Below are 21,634 nucleotides of genomic sequence, written 5' to 3'. Positions count from 1 at the left end.
TGTTTCACAGGCAGGGTGCCCTGGTGGCTGTGCCAGCCTAGATGCTCTGTGACAGATTAATTGTCTCCCCAAAGCTGGGGGCTGGGATGACAGCTGTGGTCCAGGTTCCTGGGACAGTAGGAAATGTCAACCCTGGCACCCCCCCAAGAGACCTATAGGAGGTAGGGAAGCCCTGACTTTCAGGAGTCCTGGCTTGGTTGCACAGAGGGGCTCAGCCCCCAGTGAGGTAAGGGAGCTAAGGTCTGCTCTGCTGCCCCCAGGGAGGGGAGCAGAGATGGGGAGGGGACCCCCGCCCAGGGAGGAGAGCTGCTGGCACCTGGCTTCCTCATCAGCACCCATTGTGGCAGGCAGCCCCGAATGCAGATGGTGCTGATGTGTCTGAAATGGTTCCCTCCTTCTCTCCAATAGACTCAGCTAATTTTAACTCAGAGGACTGAGTGAGGGGGTGGGAGACATACGGACATCCGGAAGTGAAGCAAGGATCTGTCCCCCTCTGCCCCCATGGATTACCCACCCCTCCCTCTGCATGGGTAGGACTTTCTGTGTGACCCTGCCTCGTCTCTCAACCTCTTTGGGCCAGATAACTCAGACCTCTCCCAGGCTGCTGGAAGAGATGGATGACAAGGAGGCTAGATATAGCCGAGGAGTGGGCGGCCTCCTTCCCACTGAATTCTTTATCCCTGAACATCCCACTTAGGTTTCATTCCAGCCAAACAAGAGGGTGTCTGCCCCTCTCACTCCCTTCAGGCCTTATCATTCCCACCCCATGCCACACCCACCACCGAACCTGGCTCAGTGTCTCTGGAAGTAGTGGCCAGGCATCTCCTGGGGATTGGGAGGGAGTGGGGGCTGGCTGGGGACAGCCGATGACAACGAGAGTGGCTGGCAGGATTGTGGACTCTCAGAGTCATGGAAGGCAACTGCTTCTTCTGGGAAGGATTCCACATTTACTGAGTGTGGGCCTTCAAGACGTAGCTCCACTGTCACCTCCTCCCGAAGTCCTCCAGGATACCCTCAGCTGGGAGGCAAACCCTTTTCCACCCTCCTGCAGAGAAAACACAGAGTTGTGGTCAAGGCTATGTTGCATGGGGGTTGGTCAGGGATCCCTAAGGGTTGCCAGTTCTGCTTGGAAGGAATGTAGATTTTTGCCTGTAGGTCAGTGAGGGCAACTACTTCTGCCAAGACATGGCCTGGAACTGAGGCCAGAGCTGCTCTGGGCCCTTGGGGAGGGAGGATTAAAGAGCAAGAGCTTTGATCTCCCTCTGAGGAGCAATCTTTCCAAAATACAAATCTGCTCACGTCTCCCTGCGCACGTCCTGTCCTGCCCCCAGTTCTGTTCGTAAGGCCCATCCCACTCAGCCCTACTGACCTCGGGCCCATCCCTGGTGCCCCTTCCCTCACTATCTGTTCCTAAACGCTCCATGCTCTATACACCTCTGGACCTACCTGTGTACCTGCAACAAGGCCTGGGAGCCCGTTCTGCACCCTGCCCACTCCCTGAATGTGTCTAATTCCCACTCAGTGACAGCTGAAAGGTCACTTCCTCCAAGAAGCCCTCTCCAGCCCCCACAGAGGATGGTGCAGTGCCCTGCTCTGTGCTCCTCCCTTGGCTGGGGTTATAGGTGTGTGGTTTCTTGTAGAGTTGAAGGAGGGATGCTTCCTGGAGCATTCCGAGCCCCGTCCCTGGTACAGCTCAGAGTGGATGCTCGGTTATTGTTTGCTGAATGTCTGAGGCTGGAGTCAGGCAGGGAAATATCCCCGGATGGGAGGTGATTTGTCTGCACCTTCAGTCCTTCAAATTCTTTGCCTGGCACGTTGGGTTTCGGGTGGTAAAGAAAGTCGCAGGTTGATGAATCCTGCTTGGAATTGCCTGCTTGGAATTCCTTCCAAGAGGAGAGGACAAGGCGCTTAGTTCACAAGGTGTGTTGCTGCCCTGGCTGCATCTTAGAATCACCTGGAGAGAAAACCAAACAGATCATTGCCAGAGCTCCACTCCCACAGGTTCCATGACCTTGCCCCGTAGACCCCTGCGTGCAGGCTGGGACTGGGCAGCTGAGAGGACCTCTCCACAGGGTTTCATAAGTGCCTTCTGTCCTAGGAAACTGTCTACACCTACCTGCTGGATGGGGAGTCCCGGCTGGTGTGTGAGGACCCCCCACATGAACTGCCCCAGGAGGGGAAAGTCTGGTGAGCCATTCTCTGCACCCCCATTGCCCTCTTGCATGGCCAAGGATTCTCAGGGCTAAGGCACCATCCAAGGTCAACTGGTCTGACCCTCCCCATCTAACCTTGATCTCTGCCTCCCTGCCAGGTGGGATTCATTGGCCAGGTTGCTGACCCCAGCATAGAAGGGCAGAAGCAATGTCTTCTCTTTGTTGGGGAAATGGATAGGCACAGAGAAAGTACCAAGTGATGGTGAATTTTCTCCTTCTAATTGCTTCTAAATGGCTGCGGCCTCCTCAGAGCAGAGTCTCAGAACGTTGGGGCTATGGGGTCTATCAGTTAGAACACCAGCATGCTGTGAGAACTACTGTGAGGCTGGACTTGGAATCCCAGCATGCTGGGCCTGCAGGAGCTCACGGTGCCAACTCCCTGCATCTGAGAACAGGGAGATCAGAGGCAGCGTCCTGCTGAGGGTTCTGGAGCCCCACTGCCTGGGTTCAAATCTTAGCTCCCTGTTTACTAGCTGTGCAACCTTGGGCAAATGACACAACCTCTCTGTGCGTCAATTTTGTTTGTGAAATGGTGATACTAATGGTACTTATAGGATTGTGGGGAGGATTAAATGTGTGTCACACATGTAAAACATTTAAGTCAGGCCTGATCCGTGGTGAGGACTGTCTGTTGGGGATTACCATTGCGAGAGAATGCTGGAATCACTGACTTCAGGATCTTGGGATCAGTGCACTTGGCCCCCTGATACCTCGATGCCCATTTAATTCAGCCTCCTCATTTTCCAGATGGGTGGATATCATGAGACATGACCAAGGTCACATGCCAGGTATGAGGCAGAGCCAGGCCTAGGACTCAGGTCTTCTGACTCCTGGCCATTTAGGGGACAGTGAGAGGAAGTGGAACTTACCAGATGAGAAAATGTTGAGGGCAGGCATGCTGCTGGGAGAAGGCGGGCTATAAAGGATGTGGCCATTGCCTGCTAAGCGCTGAATGCAGAGCCACTGTGGGGCCCAGGGGGCACTAGGCAGGAGCTGAGGGCAGAGTGGGCACCAGTGGGGGTGCCCCAGAAGGCAGCTCTCTACCCCTATGAGGAGGACTTTTCCAGCAGGCCAAGTGATCCAGGGACGTGGCTTTTTCAGGTAGCAGCTGAGCCTGGCAAGCCACTCACCTTTCACAGGGGCCATGGAAAGAGTTCCTGTTTGAGGATGCTGGACTCATGGTCCTGAGGCCCCTCCTGGTGCTGGAAACCCTGGTTTCTAGGATGCTGGTCTCTCTCCAGCCTTTTCCCATGGAAGGAGTTGGTTCTGCTCTGATAGTCACCTTCCCACCTCCTATTCTCCCACTGAGCTCCTTTCACCTTCCCCGAACAACGTCTCCGTCAAGGAGCATGGGAACAAAGCCACTGCCACCTCTCTCTAGCCTTCATGTCCCATCTGTAAGAGGATCGTCTGAAAGGTCTTTAGAGTCTTAACAGGGAAAATGTGGTCATGTTCCCCTTTCTCCTCTAATTCTAAAGAACTGCTCTCCTCCAGCAACCCCCACCTCTAACTCTAAAGAACTTTGCTTCATATAAGCTCCACTCCTCCAGGAAGGCTCCTCGAAGCAGCCTGGGCGGCCTTCCTGGGAGGGATGCAGGAAAACAGGCTCAGGAGGCAGTGGGGGGCAGCCTGCAGGTTTGTTCCACCCCCTGGGACCCACACATGCTCCCCTCAGCTGTCTGGGCATGTGGAGTGGGTGCGTATCTGTGGTCCAGGAATCTTTGAGAGGGCTCAGATCCTTGGCATCAGCTGCCCTTTCAGCATCCTCCCTCCAACCACTTCAGACTCAGAAAGCCCTTTGGAAAAAATACAAAAAAAAAAAAAAATCAATTAAAAGTGAATGTTCAAATCCAATTATCCCAGAGCTCAGTGGAGATGGGGAGGTGAGTGCCTGCTGGGAGACAGGGGTTGAAGATTCCAGGAGGAGGGCCAGGGAATGAGAAGACAAGAGGGTCAGGGCAGCGAGGACCTCCCAGGGGACATACCCATCATCAGGACATACCCGTCATCATCCCCAAACGGGAATTCTTTCCATGGCCCCTGTGAAGGTGAGTGGCTTGCCAGGCTCAGCTGCTACCTGAAAAAGGATTAGGGTGAAGGCCCAGGCCCAGTGCTCTCTCTGGTATCTGAGCTTTGCTTGCCCACCTTTGTGCCTGGTGTCTGGTGGTGAGCCCACCTCCACAGTTAGGGCGGAGAGGCCCCAGGGTTGGCTGGGCCCTGCTCTCAGGAGCTCCCAGCAGGATGGGGACTTGAGACCCAGGTGTATGGAAGAGGGAAGAGCACTGGAATGGGATTCAGACAGGTCTGGATTCTAGCCCAGCCCCCTCCCTGTCTCTCTGCTTTCCTACCTGAGGCCTGGTCTATTGGCTTAATGGATGACAGGTGCCAAGTGCTTGGCACAGGGGCCAGCACACAGCAGGAGCTCAGTGATTGTTACTTGCACCCCCAAGTCCCAACCAGCGATTAGCCTTGAGTGACCTTGAGAAAACACCTTCCTTTCTGGCCTCTTTTTCTGTGAAATGGGCGGGGTTGGGTACAGGGTCCTTCAGATGGTGACCTCTGTGGCTCTGGTTCCCCCAGGAGGGAGAGGGACCGACCTGCAGGCTGCCATGGAGCCTGAGGCTCTCGCAGTGCCCGAGGAGGTGGGGGTGTGTGGAGGGTGCTCCTCCAGGAAACCCTGGACGGCTGGCAAACAGCAGCAGGTGTGGCGTGGAGGCTGAATCATAAAGACAGATAAGGAGGCCCGAGGCAACGGGCAGGGAATGGGCTCAGGGCGGTGTGGGGAGAGGCAGGGTGAAAAAGGGTCAAGGCGGGAGTGAGGAGGCCCCCCCGCCCCAGCTCCCAGCCCCACCTGCCCCTGTTCCTGCCACTCTGCAGGGTCTCAGATGCTCAGCTGCATCCCCCCAGTGTGTCTGGCTTTCTTGTCTTCTGGTGCTTGTAAGGGCTGTTCACTCCCTTGTAAAGACCTTTCCTGCTCCACTTTCATTTCAGTCAATCCCATTTTATTTATCTTTCATGGCCTGACCAGAAACCCTCTTGGGGAAGCCTGCTCCACAGTTCCCTGACACTGAGAAGGAACCAACTTTCAGAAAAGGGGTCTGGGCCATATTGGCCTCCCTTAGGGATGGGTCTGTTCACAGGAAGAACCCTGGGCTGGGAGTCAGAGACCTGGGATCCAGGACAACAGGGCTGCAATCCCAATCGATGCCCTCTCCCTGGACCTCCATCTGCCCTTCTGTAAAATGATAGGCTGAACATTCTGATGTTGAGGGCTGGTGAGACTCTGAATTGTAAGGGCTGCAAAGGGCCTCAGAGCTGGAGAGGAGAGAATCCTGGAAGGCTGCCTGGGCCAGGGTCTTCCTGGAAGGAGGCTTCACTTCCCTCTTGTTGGTGCCCCACCTCCATCTCCCAGACTGTTTCAGGCCCCAGCTCTGCCGTCTTCCTCTTCTTGTGTCTCCTGCTATCTTAAAGCCTCTGATTACCTGCTGCTGAGTGCAGCAAAAATCTCAGGCCTTTCAGCTGCAACTGAAGCACCCACCGCCCACCTCGGCCCAGGCTGGCTGTCTCCCTCCGCTACCACTTGGGGGTCCTCAGGGCCCATCCCTTAGAAATTTCTTCCGCTAAACTGACCAGGTCTTTCATTACAGAATCTGACCATCCCTAGGGTTTGTCTCGGAGGACACCGGGAACGGTCTGCTCCCATATCAGGATCCTCACATGCTGAGGGAAGGAGGGCGAAAAGAGGGTCCGGGTCCTGGGGGCTCAGTGAGAGTGGGGGGCTCAGTGAGGGGATGGGGACTCAGTGACAGTGGGCAGCCTCAGTGAGGGGATGGGGACCCAGTGAGGATATGAGGGCTCAGTGAGAGTGGGGTGGCCCAGTGAAGGGACTGGGACCCAGTGAGAGTGAGGGGCTCAGTGAGAGGGTAGGAACTTAAGTAAGGGGATGGAGGCTGAGTGAGAGTGTGGGGGCTCATTGAGAGGGTGGGGGCTTAGTGGGGAATGGGGGCTCAGTGAGAGGATGGGGGCTGAGTGAGGGGATGGGGCTCAGTGAGAGGATGAGGGCTGAGTGAGGGATGGGGCTCAGTGAGAGGATGGGGGCTGAGTGAGGGGATAGGGCTCAGTGAGAGGATGAGGGCTGAGTGAGGGGATGGGGGCTGAGTGAGGGGATGGGGCTCAGTGAGAGGATGAGGGCTAGGTGAGAGGATGAGGGCTCAGGGAGAGGATGGGGGCTCAGTGAGGGGATGGTGGTTGAGTGAGAAGATGGGGGCTCAGTGAGGGGATGGTGGTTGAGTGAGAAGATGGGGGCTGAGTGAGGGGATGGGGGCTGAGTGAGATGATGGGGGCTGAATGAGGGGGTGGGGGCTCAGTGAGAAGGTGGGTGCTCAGTGAGGGGATGGAGGCTCAGTGAGAGGATGAGGGCTAAGTAAGAGGATGAGGGCTCAGTGAGAGGATGAGGGCTCAGTGAGGGGATGGGGGCTCAGTGAGAAGGTGGGGGCTCAGTGAGGGATGGGGGCTCAGTGAGAGGATGAGGGCTAAGCGGATGGGGGCTCAGTGAGGGGATGGGGGCTGAGGGGATGGGGCTCAGTGAGAGGATGAGGGCTAGGTGAGAGGATGAGGGTTTGGCGAGGGTATGGGGTTTAGTGAGGGGATAGGGGCTCAGTGAGAGGATGGGGGCTCAGAGAGGGGATGGGGGCTCAGTGAGAGGATGGGGGCTCAGTGAGGGGATGGGGGGCTCAATGAGGGGATGAGGGCCGAGGGGATGGGGACTGAGTGAGAGGATGAGGCCAAGTGAGGGGATGGGGCTCAGTGAGAGGATGGGGGCTCAGGGGGTGAGGGCTGAGTGAGGGGATGGGACTCAGTGAGAGGATGGGGGCTCAGTGAGAGGACGGGGGCTCAGTGAGGGGATGAGGGCTGAGTGAGAGGATGAGGGCTGAGTGAGTGGATGGGGGCTCAATGAGGGGATGAGGGCCGAGTGAAAAGATGGGGGCCCAGTGAGAGGATGCTGGCTCAGTGAGAGGATGAGGTTCAGTGAGGGGATGGGGACTAAGTGAGGGGATGGGAGCTTAGTGAGATGATGGGGGCTCAGTGAGGGGATGGGGCTCAGTGAGAGGATGGGAGATCAGTGAGAGGATGGGGGCTCAGTGTGGGGATGGGGGCTCAGTGATTGGATGGGGGCTCAGTGAGAGGATGGGGGCTCAGTGAGAGGATGGGGGCTCAGTGAGGGGATGGGGCTCAGTGAGAGGGTGAGGGCTTAGTGAGGGGATTGGGGCTCAGTGAGGGGGTGGGGACTCAGTGAGAGGATGGGGACTCAGTGAGGGGGTGGAGACTTAGTGAGAGTCGGGGGGCTCAGTGAGGGTGGAGGTTCCCTGAGGGGATGGGGTTCTGTGGGAGGATGGGCTCAGCAACAGGCTTGGCTGCTTGCTGATGCCTGGGACCTAGTGGGTGTTGGAGGAAGGGGCTTCTCCAAAGTAGAGGACCCGAGAAAGACACACACAGGGGCTCAGAGAAGTGCAGGGGACCCAGCTCTTTCCAGGCTGTTGGCCCTACCAGCAGAGAACCTTTCCCTCGATTCTTTTTCCATTAAACAAATAGTTGTTAAAGGGACGGAACTGCCATAAAATCCACGCCTATTCCTCTCTTCACTCTGTGCCCATCTGTCCTTATCTTCAGTGGGGCAGGCCATGACCACCCAGGCACCCAGTGCTGTCATTAGCCTTCGCCTGGGCAGCTGGCCCTGTGGGGGTGGAGTTCCCCACAAGCCCAAGCATGAGCCTGGAAGGCAGGGTGGGGGTGGTGGAGTAGTAAGGGAGGAACTGGAGAGGAGCAGGGAGCTGCTCTAAGTTCAGCAAGGAGCTATCGGGGGTCTAAGCAGTGGACGAAGCTCCCACTCCCATGTGGGTGAGGGAGTCTCAGCCTCGGCACATTCCCCCTTGCAGTCTGTGGGCATCTTTGGAGCCTTCAGGAGGACAGCAGTTCTGGGAGGGCTGTGGCAGAGGAAAGGGGCTCCCACAGGGATAGGTTAAGGTGAGCGTGGGCTGTGGGGTCCTATAAAGCTGGGGGAGGGCAGGCTGCAGAGGAAGGTGCCAAGGCTTCCTGAGAATTGAGGGTCCTTGGAAGCCCCAGTGCTTGGGGGCATCTCGGCTTAGTCAAGGTTGGTCTATCCCAGTCCAGCCTCTCTCTTGTCCAGGGCCACTAAGATGATGGGACCCTCACTGAGACAAGGTTTCCAGTGTCACAATCTCCTTATGTTGAGAGTTCTACCCAGGCAGCACGATCAGATTGTTCTGAAATCACCTGACCATTACCGTCCCCTGCTCAAATCCCTCCCAGGGCTCCCCCTGCCCTCAGGCTCAAGCCTAGCTCCATAGGGCCCTGGCCTCTGTCTAGCCTTGCTCTCGGCTATCTGGCCACACCAACCTCCTTGTGGCCGTACCTTTCAGCAGGCACACAGTCTTCTCGCCTCCAAGCCTTTGCACATGCAGTTCCCTGGACATCCTTTCCTGTCTGCCTCAATAGCCTCTGCATGTCCTTTAGGACTCAACTCAGGTGTCTCCCTCTACAGGAAGCCTTCTCTGACTCTATCATACCCTGCACCTTGGCGGGCTGGGGCCTGCTCTTCCTGCCTTTGGCAGAGCCCTCATCTGCCGACTCAAGCGTGGGTCTGTATGTCGATCTCCGCATGTCCTTGGCCTCCTCAGGTGAGGCATATGTCTGACCCCTCTGCTCACCTCAGCCCTCAGCACTGAACCTGACCCAGAAGGACCCAGTGGAATGAGAGACTTGAAGTAGAACCCTCCCCTGAGGTTTTTAGTCTAGAATGCTTACTCTTGCTCTGGCATGGAGGATGAATTGAAGAGACCCAGCTAGGAAGCTAGAGGCTCGGGGAGAGGCTGCTCCAGGGTTCAGGGAAAAGGTGTCTCCACGTGAGCGGGGCAGTGACTTGGGCATAGAGAGCAGAGGACAGTTGTGGGTGATACCTAGGAGGTGACTCACTGATCGGATGGGGAGGTGAGGAAAGAAGGCAGGTTTTTGGACAAGCTGCAAAAGACCCAGTGGATGGTTGTGCTGCTTTGCTGTGAGGTGGGGGGAGTGGAGATAATAATTCAGATGGGATGGGGGTCCCTGGGCCACCTCAGGGACGTGGGTGGGAGGCTCCAGGTGGCCTTTGAGTATCTGGGGTCTGGAGCTCATGAGTGAGGGCTGGAGAGTCATGAGGCCGTGAGCACGGAGGGGTTTTGTGCAAAAAAGAAGAAAGGCTGAGGACAGATTCTTTCGTCAGGGTCCTGGGAGAGAGGCCAAGGCAGCTCCAGTCCAGGGGTGGGAGGGGAATAGTTGGGGGTCAGCAGGATGAGGCTGCAGTGCGCACTGACCAGCAACGCAAGGACCAGTGCCACCTTGTGGCCTCCGGGTAACCAGATTGTCCGAGGCCAAGGAGCTGGGCAGGGTTTGTTCGGGGGTCACCCACTGCCTCCATGAAGCCTTAGCCTTCATCTCATCAGTTTAATCATCAGGAAACGTGGCTCCCATTGCTCTCCTGCCGCCCTACGTCCCTCTCCTTTCTGGGGTGACTGGCAATGTGGACAGCCGGGAACTGGAGCCCAGCACTCCAGGAACCTTAAAGGTCCTGGGTGTAAGGGCTGGAAGGTGGGAGAAACCACCAGTTCCTGTAGATCCTGGATTACTTAAAGTGGCCAGGAAGGAATGGGCCTGGTTCAGAATGCTGCGTGAGCTTGAACGAGATGCTCAACTTCTTTGGTCCTCGTTTTGTCTAGAGTCTGTGATCTAGTGATCTTGTGACTTGCAGGCCACCCCCTCTTTTTCCTCATGTGACCTTTGCTGGGCTTTCCTTAGTGACACTGTATGCACACAGTTCCCCAGGTTTCTCTTCTGTCCAGGCCAGGCAGTTCCTACAAGCACAATTAAGTGGAGGCATGAGGGATGAAGAACCCAGGACAATTAATCGTCAAGGAGTGACATTTGGTGCAAACTCAGGTGCTTAATTAAGCAGGTTGAACCAGAGGCCAGGGGGTAGAGGAGGTGGGTTGTGTGGTGGGACAGAGAGAAACTCATTCTTCCCATACCAACCTCCCCTGCCTTGGTTCCCACCACCCCTCTGCCACTGTCATACCCTGACATTCACACCTGCCCTCCGTTCAAAGCTCACACCTCCACAGGTATTTGGAAAGTTTCCAGCATAGTGGTTAGACCTAGCCCTGGTGCCGCCTGGCTGGGTTCAAATCCTGGCTCTACCACTTATTCACTGTGTGACCCTGGACAAGTATTTAGCCTCTTGGTGCCATAGCTTCTCCGTCTGAAAATGAAGATATCTAACTCATAGAATTGCTGGGAACTCTGAGTTCATCTATGTGAGTTGCTTGGGCTGTGCACGGGACGTAGGAAATGGCCAATAAACTTTAGTTATAATGATTACCTCCTGTGCTTAGCACTAAAAGTTGATCAACAATTGTTTTCTGAGGTTGGTGACGGGGAGGGTTCTTCTCTCCCCACCCTAGTTCTCCTTGGGAAGATCAGAGAGGTCAGGTCACATGCCTAAGGTCAGATCGTAGCAGGCAGCCTAGCTCTGAGCCCCTGCATTTACTTCCTGTGCTCTCCCACTGCCTGGAAGATCTGTGCAGGGCCCCACCTGAGCCTTTACCAGCAAGGGGCACCAGAGGCCAGACTGTGGCTGCCTGTTTCTCCACATAGGGGCCAGGGTCCCCTACTTTTTCACTTTTGCTGTCATTGTGTCCACCCTGAGGCAGGTCAGCTTGCCCAGATCCTTGCACATGTGCAGGGTCCAAACTTTCCTGTGTCCCCAGGCCAGGCCTTGCTCCTCCCTGAGCCGGGAGCTCTCAAGGTGGCATCATGTCCTCTTTTCAGGGAGGCTATCATCTCCCAGAAGCGGCTGGGCTGCAATGGGCTGGGCCTCTCAGACCTGCCAGGGAAGCCCTTGGCCAGGCTGGTGGCTCCACTGGCTCCTCATACCCAAGGTAAGGGCTAGGGGCTGGGCAGGGGCAGGGAGGGACTGTGGCCCCTGCACTCCAGGTCATGTCTGTCTTCTACCCCTCTTCATCTCTGTCTTCTTCTTTCTCTTGCTGTGTCTCTAGCAATCCCTCCATCTAATTCTCTCTCTATTGTGCTACTAAACTCTCTGAGCCTCAACTTCCTGACTATAAAATGGGACAATAGTATTTACCTTGAGGGGGTGTTTCAAGGAGGCACAAGTGAGATCATGCATGTTAAGAGCCTGGCACATGCGAGGGCTCAGTGGCCCGTGGCTGTGGTTGTGATGTGCTTGTGCCTGATGCTGGATGGGGCTGTAGTTGTTCTCACACTCTCTCTGTCACTGTCATTGGCCCTATTTCTCTTTCTCTTTTCCTCCATGCCTCCTGTCCGCCATGTCTCTCTCTGCCTCGTGTCTCAGTCTCTCTAGGTCTCTGTCCTCTGTCTCGATGTGGAAAGTGCACAAGACTGGGAGTCAGGAGACCTGACTTGCTGTGTGATCTTGGGCAAGTCACTTCCCCTTTCTAGACCTCAGTTTCCCAATCTGTAAAATAGAGGTGCTCAGCCTCACCTGCCTTCCTCCCTGCAACCCTGAGAGGATCACGAGAAGGTTACTGAGTGAAGGGGTTTCCTTCCATGCAGAGGCTGTTGCTGAGGTTGTTTTTGTCACTGCCTCAGGACCCGCCTCTATGTTTCTGTGGGTTTTGGGGTCTCTCTGTGTCTCTGTCCTGGCCTCTCTTTGTCTACATCTTTGTGTCCCCGCCCTGGGTCCCGGCTTGGTATCTCTGAGCCTCACCAGCCCTGCAGGAGCACCTCATTGCCCTCTCCCCCTCAGTGCTGGTCATACCGCTAGTGGACAAGGAGGCCGGGGCCGTGGCAGCTGTCATCTTGGTAAGAGCCTGCCTAGGTGGTGGGATGTGGGGAGAGGAGACCACGGGAGGGAGTGGTGGATAGAGCCTGTCTGGGGCGTGTGTGTGTGTGTATGTGTGTGTGTGTATGTGTGTGTGTGAGAGAGAGAGATGGGAGCCATAAGTGAGGATGGAGTGAGGGGAAGTGGGGGTGTGGGGGTGGGAGGAGTTGGGGCATCTCCCACACCCCAGCCTTCTGCCCCACCTCGAATGGGTAGGATGAAGCCATTGGCCCAGTCAGCAGCTTTCTGAGGGATGTGCAAGCCCCTGCTGGACTCTCAGCCCCCATGAGGTTAGAAGGCCCAGCCATTGGCATACACAGCACTAACCTTGGTTTCTCTTTGGGATCCTCCAGATGGGGTGGGGACCGTGTCCAGGAGGGCATGAACCAAGTGAGGTGTGAAGAGAGAGGCTGCAGAGGGACAGATGGACCTAAGGGCCTGACCAACAGAGACAGTGTAGAAAACTAGCCAGAGATTTGGAGTGGCTGGAGCTGGGGGCCTTGAGGACAGAAAGGCCATGGGCAGGCCAGCCAGACCCAGGGCTGAGGCTGGGTAGAAGACAGGTAGCTAGGCGGGCTTCCTGGAGTGGCTGAGGAAGGAGTGTTAGTGGGAAGTGGTGGATGCTCTTCCAGAGCCCCGGAACCCAGGCAAGGCTCCCTCCACAGCCCCTCGCAGAGTTCCCAGGGTTTCTGCTCCACGGAGGGGGTTGTGGAAGTGCAGAGCCTGTGGGGGTGAGATTCTGTGGCTCTTTAAGTTTCTTCTCCTGTATGGAGGTGGGGGTTCAAACTCTTGTTCTATCCTAGTAACCAAAGGATGAGTTTCCCAAATTGCTATTATTGGGGTTCTGCTTTTGTCAAGGGGGCTGCCATTCCGGTAAAGGGCAGGCTTGGGGGCATGGACAGATAAATGAGCAGGTGTTGGTTCCCCGGGGACTCTTCTCCAGCTCATTAAAATGGAATTAAAGGCTTCCCAGGCGCCTGACCTTTCTGAGCTGCTGGCAGGAGAGGGCGGTGGGAGTGGGGGATGGCTGAGAGGGGAGAGGAGAGGAGGGGTACTTGGCTGGATCTCCTCCACACCCATCTGCTTGACTGAGGGAGCCGAGGCCGCTGCTTGGTTTCTCCGCAAGCTGTTTCCCCCTTCTTGGTTTCTCCGCAAGCTGTTTCCAGCTTCTGGAATGGAGCTGCTGTTGCATGGAGTTCTCAGGGGGCCGCCTCCCCCTATTCTTTGCTTTCGGTCTCTCCCAGGGCTGGTCAGCTTTGAGGGGCACCGAGATGAGGGGCTATGTGCAGAGGTGGGGGTTGGGAGGCGGTGGCTGGGTTGAGCACCTCCTTTTCTGCTAAGGGCAAAAGGCCTGGGGTGCCAGGTGCCTGAGAAGGACTTCCTTAGGTTGAGGCTGTGAGGACTGGGTCAGGAGGGAAGCAAGGGGAAAACATTTGGAAGGTTACTCCCCTTGTGGGCAGAATGCTTGCCATGGCCGCTGCTCACCTTGGCTCAGGCTGGGCCAGAGGCCAATGTGTGTGTGTGTGTGTGTGTGTGTGTGTGTGTGTCTCAGGGATGCTGGTGGGATCAGATCACTTACACTTAACTCACCCAGTAGAACTCTGCTGTGATCCTGCGGCAGGCTGGGTGCTGGAGCTGACTCTGCCTTCAGGGAGCTCTCAGTCTTGGGGAAGGTGGGGACACCCTCTCCACCACGGGCCAGATGAAATACTGTTGCCAGCAGGTGCTCTGATGGCAGAGCCTGGAGCAGCAAGTGGTGCCTCACCATGGAGAGAGCATTTGTGTGGGGCCTTGGGGCACGGGTAGGAGGTCCACAGGCAGGGAAGAAGGGAAAGGGGATTCTAGGCAGAGGAGGAATGTGAGCGAGGCAGGAAGGAGGCCGGGGGAAGGGGTGGTGTGCTGAGGGGAGAGTGTGGTCCTGGGGAAGCTGAAATAGGGGTGCATGCTATTGAGTAGTATGCTAGCCAGCTGGGCTCTGGCTGCCAGGAGTTTTCAACAACCATCCCTTCATTTCCTCAAATACCCTGGGCAGGGAAGAGCTCTTGAGAGGTGTTTAGATTATTCACATCTGCCTCTCCTCCAAGCCTGCACCTTCCCACTCCTGTGGAAATGCACTTCCCCAGGATGCCCCTCCCCAAGGCATACACGTCTGGCAGATGCTCCCTGGCCCACAGGATCTCACTGCCTCCCAGAAGCAGCACAGGCAGCCCCAGACTTTCCAGCTGCTGCCAGAATCTGAGGGCAGAGGGTGCAGAAGGTAGATGGAGTGCCACAGGGCTGATCTTTTGGGAAGGTCGAGTCACCAGCTTCTTCCTCGACAAGCCCCATTCCCCTCTCTGAGTCTCTGCTCTTAGTATTCATCCACTGATCCACCTACCCATCCACCCACTCATCCATCAGTTGAACAACTATTTCTTGAGTACCCACTGTATGCCAGGCATGGTGTGCTAGGTGCTGGGAACACAGAAGTGACCAAGACAGATTAGACAGGCCCTGCCTTGGTGACAAGCACTAAAGTGAGCATGACCCCAGTTACTTGGGAGGTTTAGGTGGGAGTATTCCTTGAGCTCAGGAGTTCGAATCTGGCCTGCAGAATAGAGTGAGACTCCATCTCTAAAAAGAATAAAAATAACAAAAATATTGCAAAACAAATGAGCAAAATAAGGATAGGATCACATGTGATGGCAAGGGCTAGCAAGGAAACCCCTTGAGGGAGTCCTGCAAAGGAATGTTGGGGCCCGATAAGGATGCAGTTAGCGAGGGCTCTCTGAGGAATATGCCAGCCAGGTGCAGGGCTGTGTGGCTGACTTCTGGGCCTTTACAGCTCACCACTCAAGGTGCCCTGATTGCAGATTTTTTTGTGTGGAAAGAGTCTTTGACTCTGTTCTTTAATCCTGGGATAATAAGTCTCTTTGAGGAGTGGCGGCCCTTGGTCTCTGGCATTTGATGCCTGATTTGTGCCCACTCTTCCCCCAGCTGCACCAGCCACACCAGCTCCCTGCACGGGAATGGGGTGTTCATGCCATTAGCCATTTTGAACCTGGTGAGGGTAGGGACCTGGGGGCTGTACTGGGTTTTTAACCCTCTCGTACAGCCACCATGCACACTGTTGAGTGTTCCCACTGGGCCCCCGACACTTGCCTTGATTAGCAAGAGCAGGTGCAAGTGTGTGTTCCTGTTGGTGAACAAAAAGCCATGAGTGTGTTGGGGCGATTGTGTGTGTTTGTATATGGGGGTGCCAGGTGCATGTGCGTGGCTCTTGAGTATGTGAACTAAGTTTCCTGTGTACAGGCATGAATGTGCCTGTGAGGATGCTGTGGACACTGTAAGGGTGGATGTGTGGATGTCTTTGTGTCTGTGACTGTTCCGTGTGTGTGTGTGTGTGTGTGTACCACCTCCATGGGTGAGTGAGTGTAAATGCATGTGTGTGAGGGCCTGACATTCTTCATAAGAGTGTACATGTGTGTGTTTGTGCACATGCTGAGTGCAGGCAGACCGAGGCAGCCCAGGAACTGGTTGCCCCCACAACCCTAGAGGGGTCCCAGACTTCTCTATTTCTGAGAGATGGGACCAGGTGGAAGGAACAAGAACTATGTCCTCCTCCATGTGCTAACAGTAAAATGCCAACATATTTATATAAGCCATATGCAAATGAACCATAGCCCCAGCTTCTCGTCCCTCCAGCCCCCGCCGTCCCGTAGGAGTCACAGATTGAACCTCATCCAGAGCTTAAGTTTCAACACCATCCTTGACAGCCCAGGTCTCTTCCAGGTTTTCCTGCCTCCAATCTTCTTCCTCCCTCAAATTCACCCTACACCCCATAGACAGTGGCCCTCAGATGCTGAAGTCTGCCATGGCTCCCCAGTACTCTCAGGCTAAAGTCTAACTTCTTAGCCTGGCACTCAAGGCCCTTCTTTCTGTGGTACTATGGACCACGCCCCTACCTGGATCCTCGTCTCCCTGAACCACCTACTGCCAGTGTCCTGGTCTCTTCAAGGTCTACTTGTCTTCCCCATGCCAATGCAGGAAGCCTTCCAAATGTCCTCCCCTCTGAGCTACCCACCTAGTTTTCTCTCTCCTTCCTCAGGTACGAGGCTCCACACCTCCTCCCAGTCATGTCCCCCTACTCATCCCGCCCCAGTCAGACTGTGAGCTTCCCGAGAACCTGCTGGTCTCCTCCTCCCCATCTGCTCCTGGCAGGAGACCCAGAGCTGAGGCAGGCATTGGCTGCTGACTGGGGAGGGAGGAGAAAGGGGGGGCCCCCAGTGCAGGCACTGTGGGGAGCTCTGCAGGTGGTGAGCAGCTTTGAGTGGGCTCCGGAAGCTAGTGACGCAGGTGGGGAGCCTTGCTGGCAGGGCCTGTAGTGGGTCCCTAGGCTGCCACCCTCCCTCCCCACTGTCTCTCATTTTCCTCTACAAGCACCCAAGTAGGGGTCGGGGAAGGGACTTCACAGAGTATGAAAGATGGGCTGAGTTCCCTGGTGACTGGCACAGGGAACTTGGAGAGGGACAGGATGATGGGGGTGGTGGAGAGAGTGGATCTAGAGGGGGAAAGGTGTGGGCAGAGAACGGGAGGGAGTGGGTGGTGCTGTCTTCACTCTGCCACTTTCTGCTGTGTAATTTTGGGCAAGTCACTCCAGTTTTCTGGCCATGTCTTGCCTACCAGGTGGAGGCTTGCATCACAGTGGTGAGAATCGCATGTAAGGCAAAGCACTTCACCAACCCATTTATCCATTTATTCATTCACCCATCCATCCTCACCATGGCAGGTGCATCATACTGAACCCATTCCTTTATCCAAGACTTAGGGGCAGCTCAAACCCTAACTCAGAAAGGATAGAGCTGGGAGGCTAAAGCTAATACCACCAATTGTAAAATCAGGACCCGCAGAACTCCATAAGCTGGGAGCTGAAGAGGGGTCTAAGGTCCCTCCATCCCCTAAACCATACACCTGGGCTGTGCTCTTGATGAGTCAGTGATTGAAAAGGCAGAGACAAAAAAGTTTCACGTCTTTGGGTTAGTCCTAGGAGACTTCCTACAGGAGGGGATTTTCCTGGAGCTGTCTGGGTGTCAGAAAGATGAGGTTATCACTGAGGCCCACAGACTTGAGTGTGTATGTGTTGGTGGGGACCCGTGTGTGCTGCGCATGGGGAGGGCACTTTGGCAGAGACAGACACTGGGAGAGGTCACAGCTAGTTCCCTTCTCCCATCCCTCCAGGTGCACTGTGGCCAGCTGAGTGACAATGAGGAATGGAGCCTGCAGGCAGTGGAGAAGCATGTGAGTGGGAGCGGGGCCACGTACCATGAGGCTGAAGACCCTTATCACAGCTGGTGGGAAGATGTTCTGGCCAGGGAGCTGGACAGACCTAGGTTTTAGCTTTGGCTCTGATGCTTTTGAGCTGTGTGACCTTGAGCAAGTCACTAAACCTCTCTGAGCCTGTTTCACACCTGAAAATGGGAATAATGATAGCACCGACTGACCTAGGGCGGTGGTGAGACAAAACTGGTCAAATACCTTGTAAATACACACGGTCGCCAACTTACAATTTCTTGACTTTTTGATGGATTTATGGGGAAGCAACCCCATCCTAAGTCCAGGAGCATCTGTATTTAGAAAGAACCCTCCACATAATGATACTGAGGCTCTTTCATGCCTGAGACTTTATGATTTTGTGACTTTAACAAGGACTTACGACTTCCTGAGGGGGCTAGAGACAGAAATTTGACATCTTGTCTTGGAAGAATCTAGGGGCTAAAGATGGAGGTAGACACTGTACCCTCCTGTTCCTGGACCGCTGGACGCTCCAGGGGCGGTGGGAGCCCCCGGGGGAGCCCTCAGGAAGGTAGAGTCCAGGGATGAGGTGATTGGGACGGCGACGGGGTCCGTGGACCCAGCAGGCAGAGGGAACGGCAGGAGCAAAGGCAGGAATCCCGCGGCAGCAAGCGCAGCGAGGGTGGGGCGAGCGGCGCGCTAACCGCTCGGCGTGTCCCAGACTTTGGTGGCCCTGAGGAGGGTGCAGGCCCTGCAGCAGCGCCGGCCCAGCGAGGCTCCCCGAGCCGTCCAGAACCCCCCGGAGGGGGCGGTGGAAGACCAGAAGGGCGGGGCAGCGTACACCGACCGCGACCGAAAGATCCTGCAACTGTGCGGTGAGGACCCGGCCTGGGCAGGTCACGAGGGCGGGGCCGGGCAGAATTTGGAGGGGAGGTGGGCGGGTTAGGCGGTCCCGGGAGCTGGCGGCTGGCCCGGCGCGAAGCTGAGCGGCGCCCGAGGGACCCGGGCACGGAGGTACGGAGGGGCCCTCTCTCTGACCCGCCCCTGGTCCTTGCAGGGGAACTCTACGACCTGGATGCCTCTTCCCTGCAGCTCAAAGTGCTCCAATACGTGAGTCCCTGCGCCCCTCCCGGCCACCTCCCCGTCCTGTCTCCCTCCGGGGACCGACTTCCCCTTGAGCCCTCCATCTCAGTTCCGATTACGATGTCCCTCCTTCCCCTCTCCTCCACCCCCCTGAAGAGCCCCGGAGAGGGGAGCAGGTGGGGAGCGGGGTGGCCCGGATCCGCGGTCACCCCCTCGCCCTCCCTCGTCCCTCCCTTAGCTGCAGCAGGAGACCCGGGCATCCCGCTGCTGCCTCCTGCTGGTGTCGGAGGACAGTCTCCAGCTTTCTTGCAAGGTGAGGGCCCAGGTCCACTGTAGAGCTGGGTCGGGGCTGGGCGAGGAACTCGGGTCTCCGAGGGGGAAATCCCTTGCCTTTAACCGGCTCCCTGCACTCTGTTCCTCAGGTCATGGGAGACAAAGTGCTCGGGGAAGAGATCAGCTTTCCCGTGAGTCCCTCGTCTGTGTTCTCGTTGGAGTCTGCAGGGGCGGTTGAGGCCGGGTAGACACTCCTGGGATCTGTCTGGAGTATTTGGATCCTCTAGACTCTTGGAATCCGATGGAATTATCTGGATCTTGGCATCTACTTAGAAATGCTGCAGGGATCACAACCTGTGATCATCAGGCTTTATCAGCAAGAATCTCTTAGCATCTACAGAAAGGCTTACCTGGGACCTGCTCACTTCTGTTGGAGTGTTCTGGATATGGATCTGCTAGAATCTGTTGATGAGAATCCATGGAGTCTGCTTATCTCTCTCATAGTTAGGGAAGACCCTAGAATCTTCTATAGGGATTCTACCAGAGTCCCCTCCATCTCTGCTCATCAGTGCTGACCCTGCCCACCATTTGAACTGACTGAAGGGTTCTTTGAAACTTCTAGACTTGAGGGTGGGGACAGGTTGAGATCCCCTGACCTGGGGAGTGCTGGGCCCTGACTCAGTCTCTCCTCACCCCCTAGTTGACAGGATGCCTGGGCCAGGTGGTGGAAGACAAGAAGTCCATCCAGCTGAAGGACCTCACCTCTGTAAGTGATGGCCTGGAGGACCCAGAGGGGAAAGGGGAGACCCCACTGTCCATCCCCCAGAGCCAAGGTCTCTGTTACAGAGCAGCCTAGGAATGGGGGAGATAAGACCTGGGGACTTTCTACTATCCCATCTCCATGACATGGAGCTTCCAGCCTTGCATGAGTCCCTTAGAACCGCCCATTGCAAAATGTGATGGAGGGCTGGAGGAGGGAAGCATACTCCCCGCTCATTCCCTGCCCTGACTTGTCTCCCCTTTGCAGGAGGATGTGCAACAGCTGCAGAGCATGTTGGGCTGTGAGCTGCAGGCCATGCTCTGTGTCCCTGTCATCAGCCGGGCCACTGACCAGGTGGTGGCCTTGGCCTGCGCCTTCAACAAGCTAGAAGGAGACTTGTGAGTCTTTGTGGGACGATGCAGATCAGGAGATGTTGCTGAGAGGCTGGCTAGGGCTCCACTAGGGTAACAATGTGGGAAGGGTACTGAACCGGGGCTACTGTCTCAGCAGCAGTGGGTTGAACGGTGTGTTAATGCAACAGAATGAAAGTCATGTTGAGGTCCAAGCTGGTTCCTCTTCTCTTCCCACACTTCCTGAAGTTTGGATTATCTGCTCTTGGGGTATTGGGCTCCCTCCCTTGCCATCCCTGTTTTTGCATTACTGCTAGAAACTGCTAGATGGAGGGGTGGGTGCGTTCTGGGTTGGGTGAACCCTCTGGGACTCACAGAACATCATCAACACAGTGGACCGTGGCTAAAGGGAATATGCTTGGGGACTGGGAAAACCTGTGGATCTTTTGAGCCCCTGACAGGGCAGCAGTAAAAATGATACAAAAAAAAAAAAAAAAAAGAGGTGGGCAGGGCACAGTGGACAGAGAAGCAGGCTTGGAGGCTTAGTTGGGAAGCATATTTCGAGAACTGAGGACAAACCTGGGGTCTAGAAATGGTGTCATAAATAAATTTCATGTCTACACCAACTCATCAACAGGAGTAGGTGCCTGAATTTTATTGCAAATGGATCTTAGTTCAGGGAGAAATAGTGCTGTGTCTGGTGAGCCATTTCTGTCCTGGGTGCAGGTTCACACTTGGGCTGGCAGGACGAAAGTTTGTGCTGCATCACATAGGTGAGGAGAAGTAGACAGATGAGGGGCTGAGTCCTGATGCAAAGAGATGCTGATAGGATGCTGGCCTCTGGAGTCTAAGCAAACAGGCTGGGTTTCAGGGCCTGGAGCTCCAGCAGGGGGTGGACACTAGAGAGCCTGGGACTAGGTAGGTGTCAGAGCCTGGGCCTGAGGTCTGCTGGGGTAGGGTGGAGATTCAGGAGTCCTAGGTCTGAGCTGCAGAACCTACCAGCATGGAACTGTGTTGACAGTTGGGTGGGCCTGGGGAAACGAAGATAGGGGCAAGGCAGAATCCGCTAAGGCAGGGAGAATGTGAGATTGGTGGCATCTGGAACTTGTAGGCATCCTAATGGTGGGAGAATTTATGCCATTCAGCAAACAAATATTGAGCACTTAATGTTGCTATCCCAGTGCTGACCAGATGGCCTTGGGAAGGCCTTTGGGGAGGGGAAGGTAGAGGGAATGGGGGTCCAGCAGGGGCCATGACCTCTCGTTGCTGGCTGGGGGATTGGGTTCTGGGATGGCCCCAGAGCTGGAGGAGAGGTGGTATCAGCAGGAAAACAAGATGGGGCCTTGGTGGCAGCCCTGAGGCCCAGGGCAGGGGCAGGGCCATCTCTGGGTCCCACGCATTTCAGGGAGTGAGTGTTGAATGACTACCTGAGCCAGGGTGGGGCTCAGCTCAGTGCAGTGACTGCAGAGAAGCTTCCTGAAATACAGCTAAGTAGCCAGAGAACAGGGGCTCCAGAAGCCCTTCAGCTGTGAGTGGGATGGGGCTGGTGGCAAGGCCAGGGATAGGATACAGTGACAACATTAGCAAAGCTCTCGGAAGTGTTTCCACTATACCACGCTCTGCACTGGGCATGGATGATATAGTCATGGCCCCATCTCATAAGACTCGAAGCTCGGCCGGGCGCGGTGGCTCAAGCCTGTAATCCCAGCACTTTGGGAGGCTGAGACGGGCGGATCACGAGGTCAGGAGATCGAGACCATCCAGGCTAACA

At 55.8% G+C, this 21,634-nt stretch overlaps 1 protein-coding gene across 23 annotated transcripts in view; it reads left to right on the top strand.

Annotated features, from left to right (window-relative positions):
- Positions 1 to 21,634, top strand: part of PDE2A (phosphodiesterase 2A) — a 100,235-nt gene that overhangs the window by 67,410 nt on the left and 11,191 nt on the right. For 17 of the 23 annotated variants that reach the window (XR_013403319.1, XR_013403320.1, XM_077961312.1 and 14 more), the window contains 10 exon segments: positions 2,099 to 2,187; positions 11,094 to 11,203; positions 12,052 to 12,107; positions 17,344 to 17,403; positions 18,119 to 18,272; positions 18,455 to 18,507; positions 18,719 to 18,793; positions 18,903 to 18,944; positions 19,454 to 19,519; positions 19,781 to 19,911. Coding sequence is in view for 21 of the 23 variants with exons in the window: in XM_077961312.1 (XP_077817438.1) it covers positions 2,099 to 2,187; positions 11,094 to 11,203; positions 12,052 to 12,107; positions 17,344 to 17,403; positions 18,119 to 18,272; positions 18,455 to 18,507; positions 18,719 to 18,793; positions 18,903 to 18,944; positions 19,454 to 19,519; positions 19,781 to 19,911 (836 nt within the window). In the remaining 2 variants the exon portion in view is untranslated. 23 annotated transcript variants of the gene reach the window in all.

Source organism: Macaca mulatta, chromosome 14, assembly GCF_049350105.2.
Source record: "Macaca mulatta isolate MMU2019108-1 chromosome 14, T2T-MMU8v2.0, whole genome shotgun sequence".
Classification (NCBI taxonomy): domain Eukaryota; kingdom Metazoa; phylum Chordata; class Mammalia; order Primates; family Cercopithecidae; genus Macaca; species Macaca mulatta.
The sequence above is the reverse complement of the archived record's forward strand: the minus strand, read 5'-3'. Positions and strand labels throughout refer to the sequence as shown.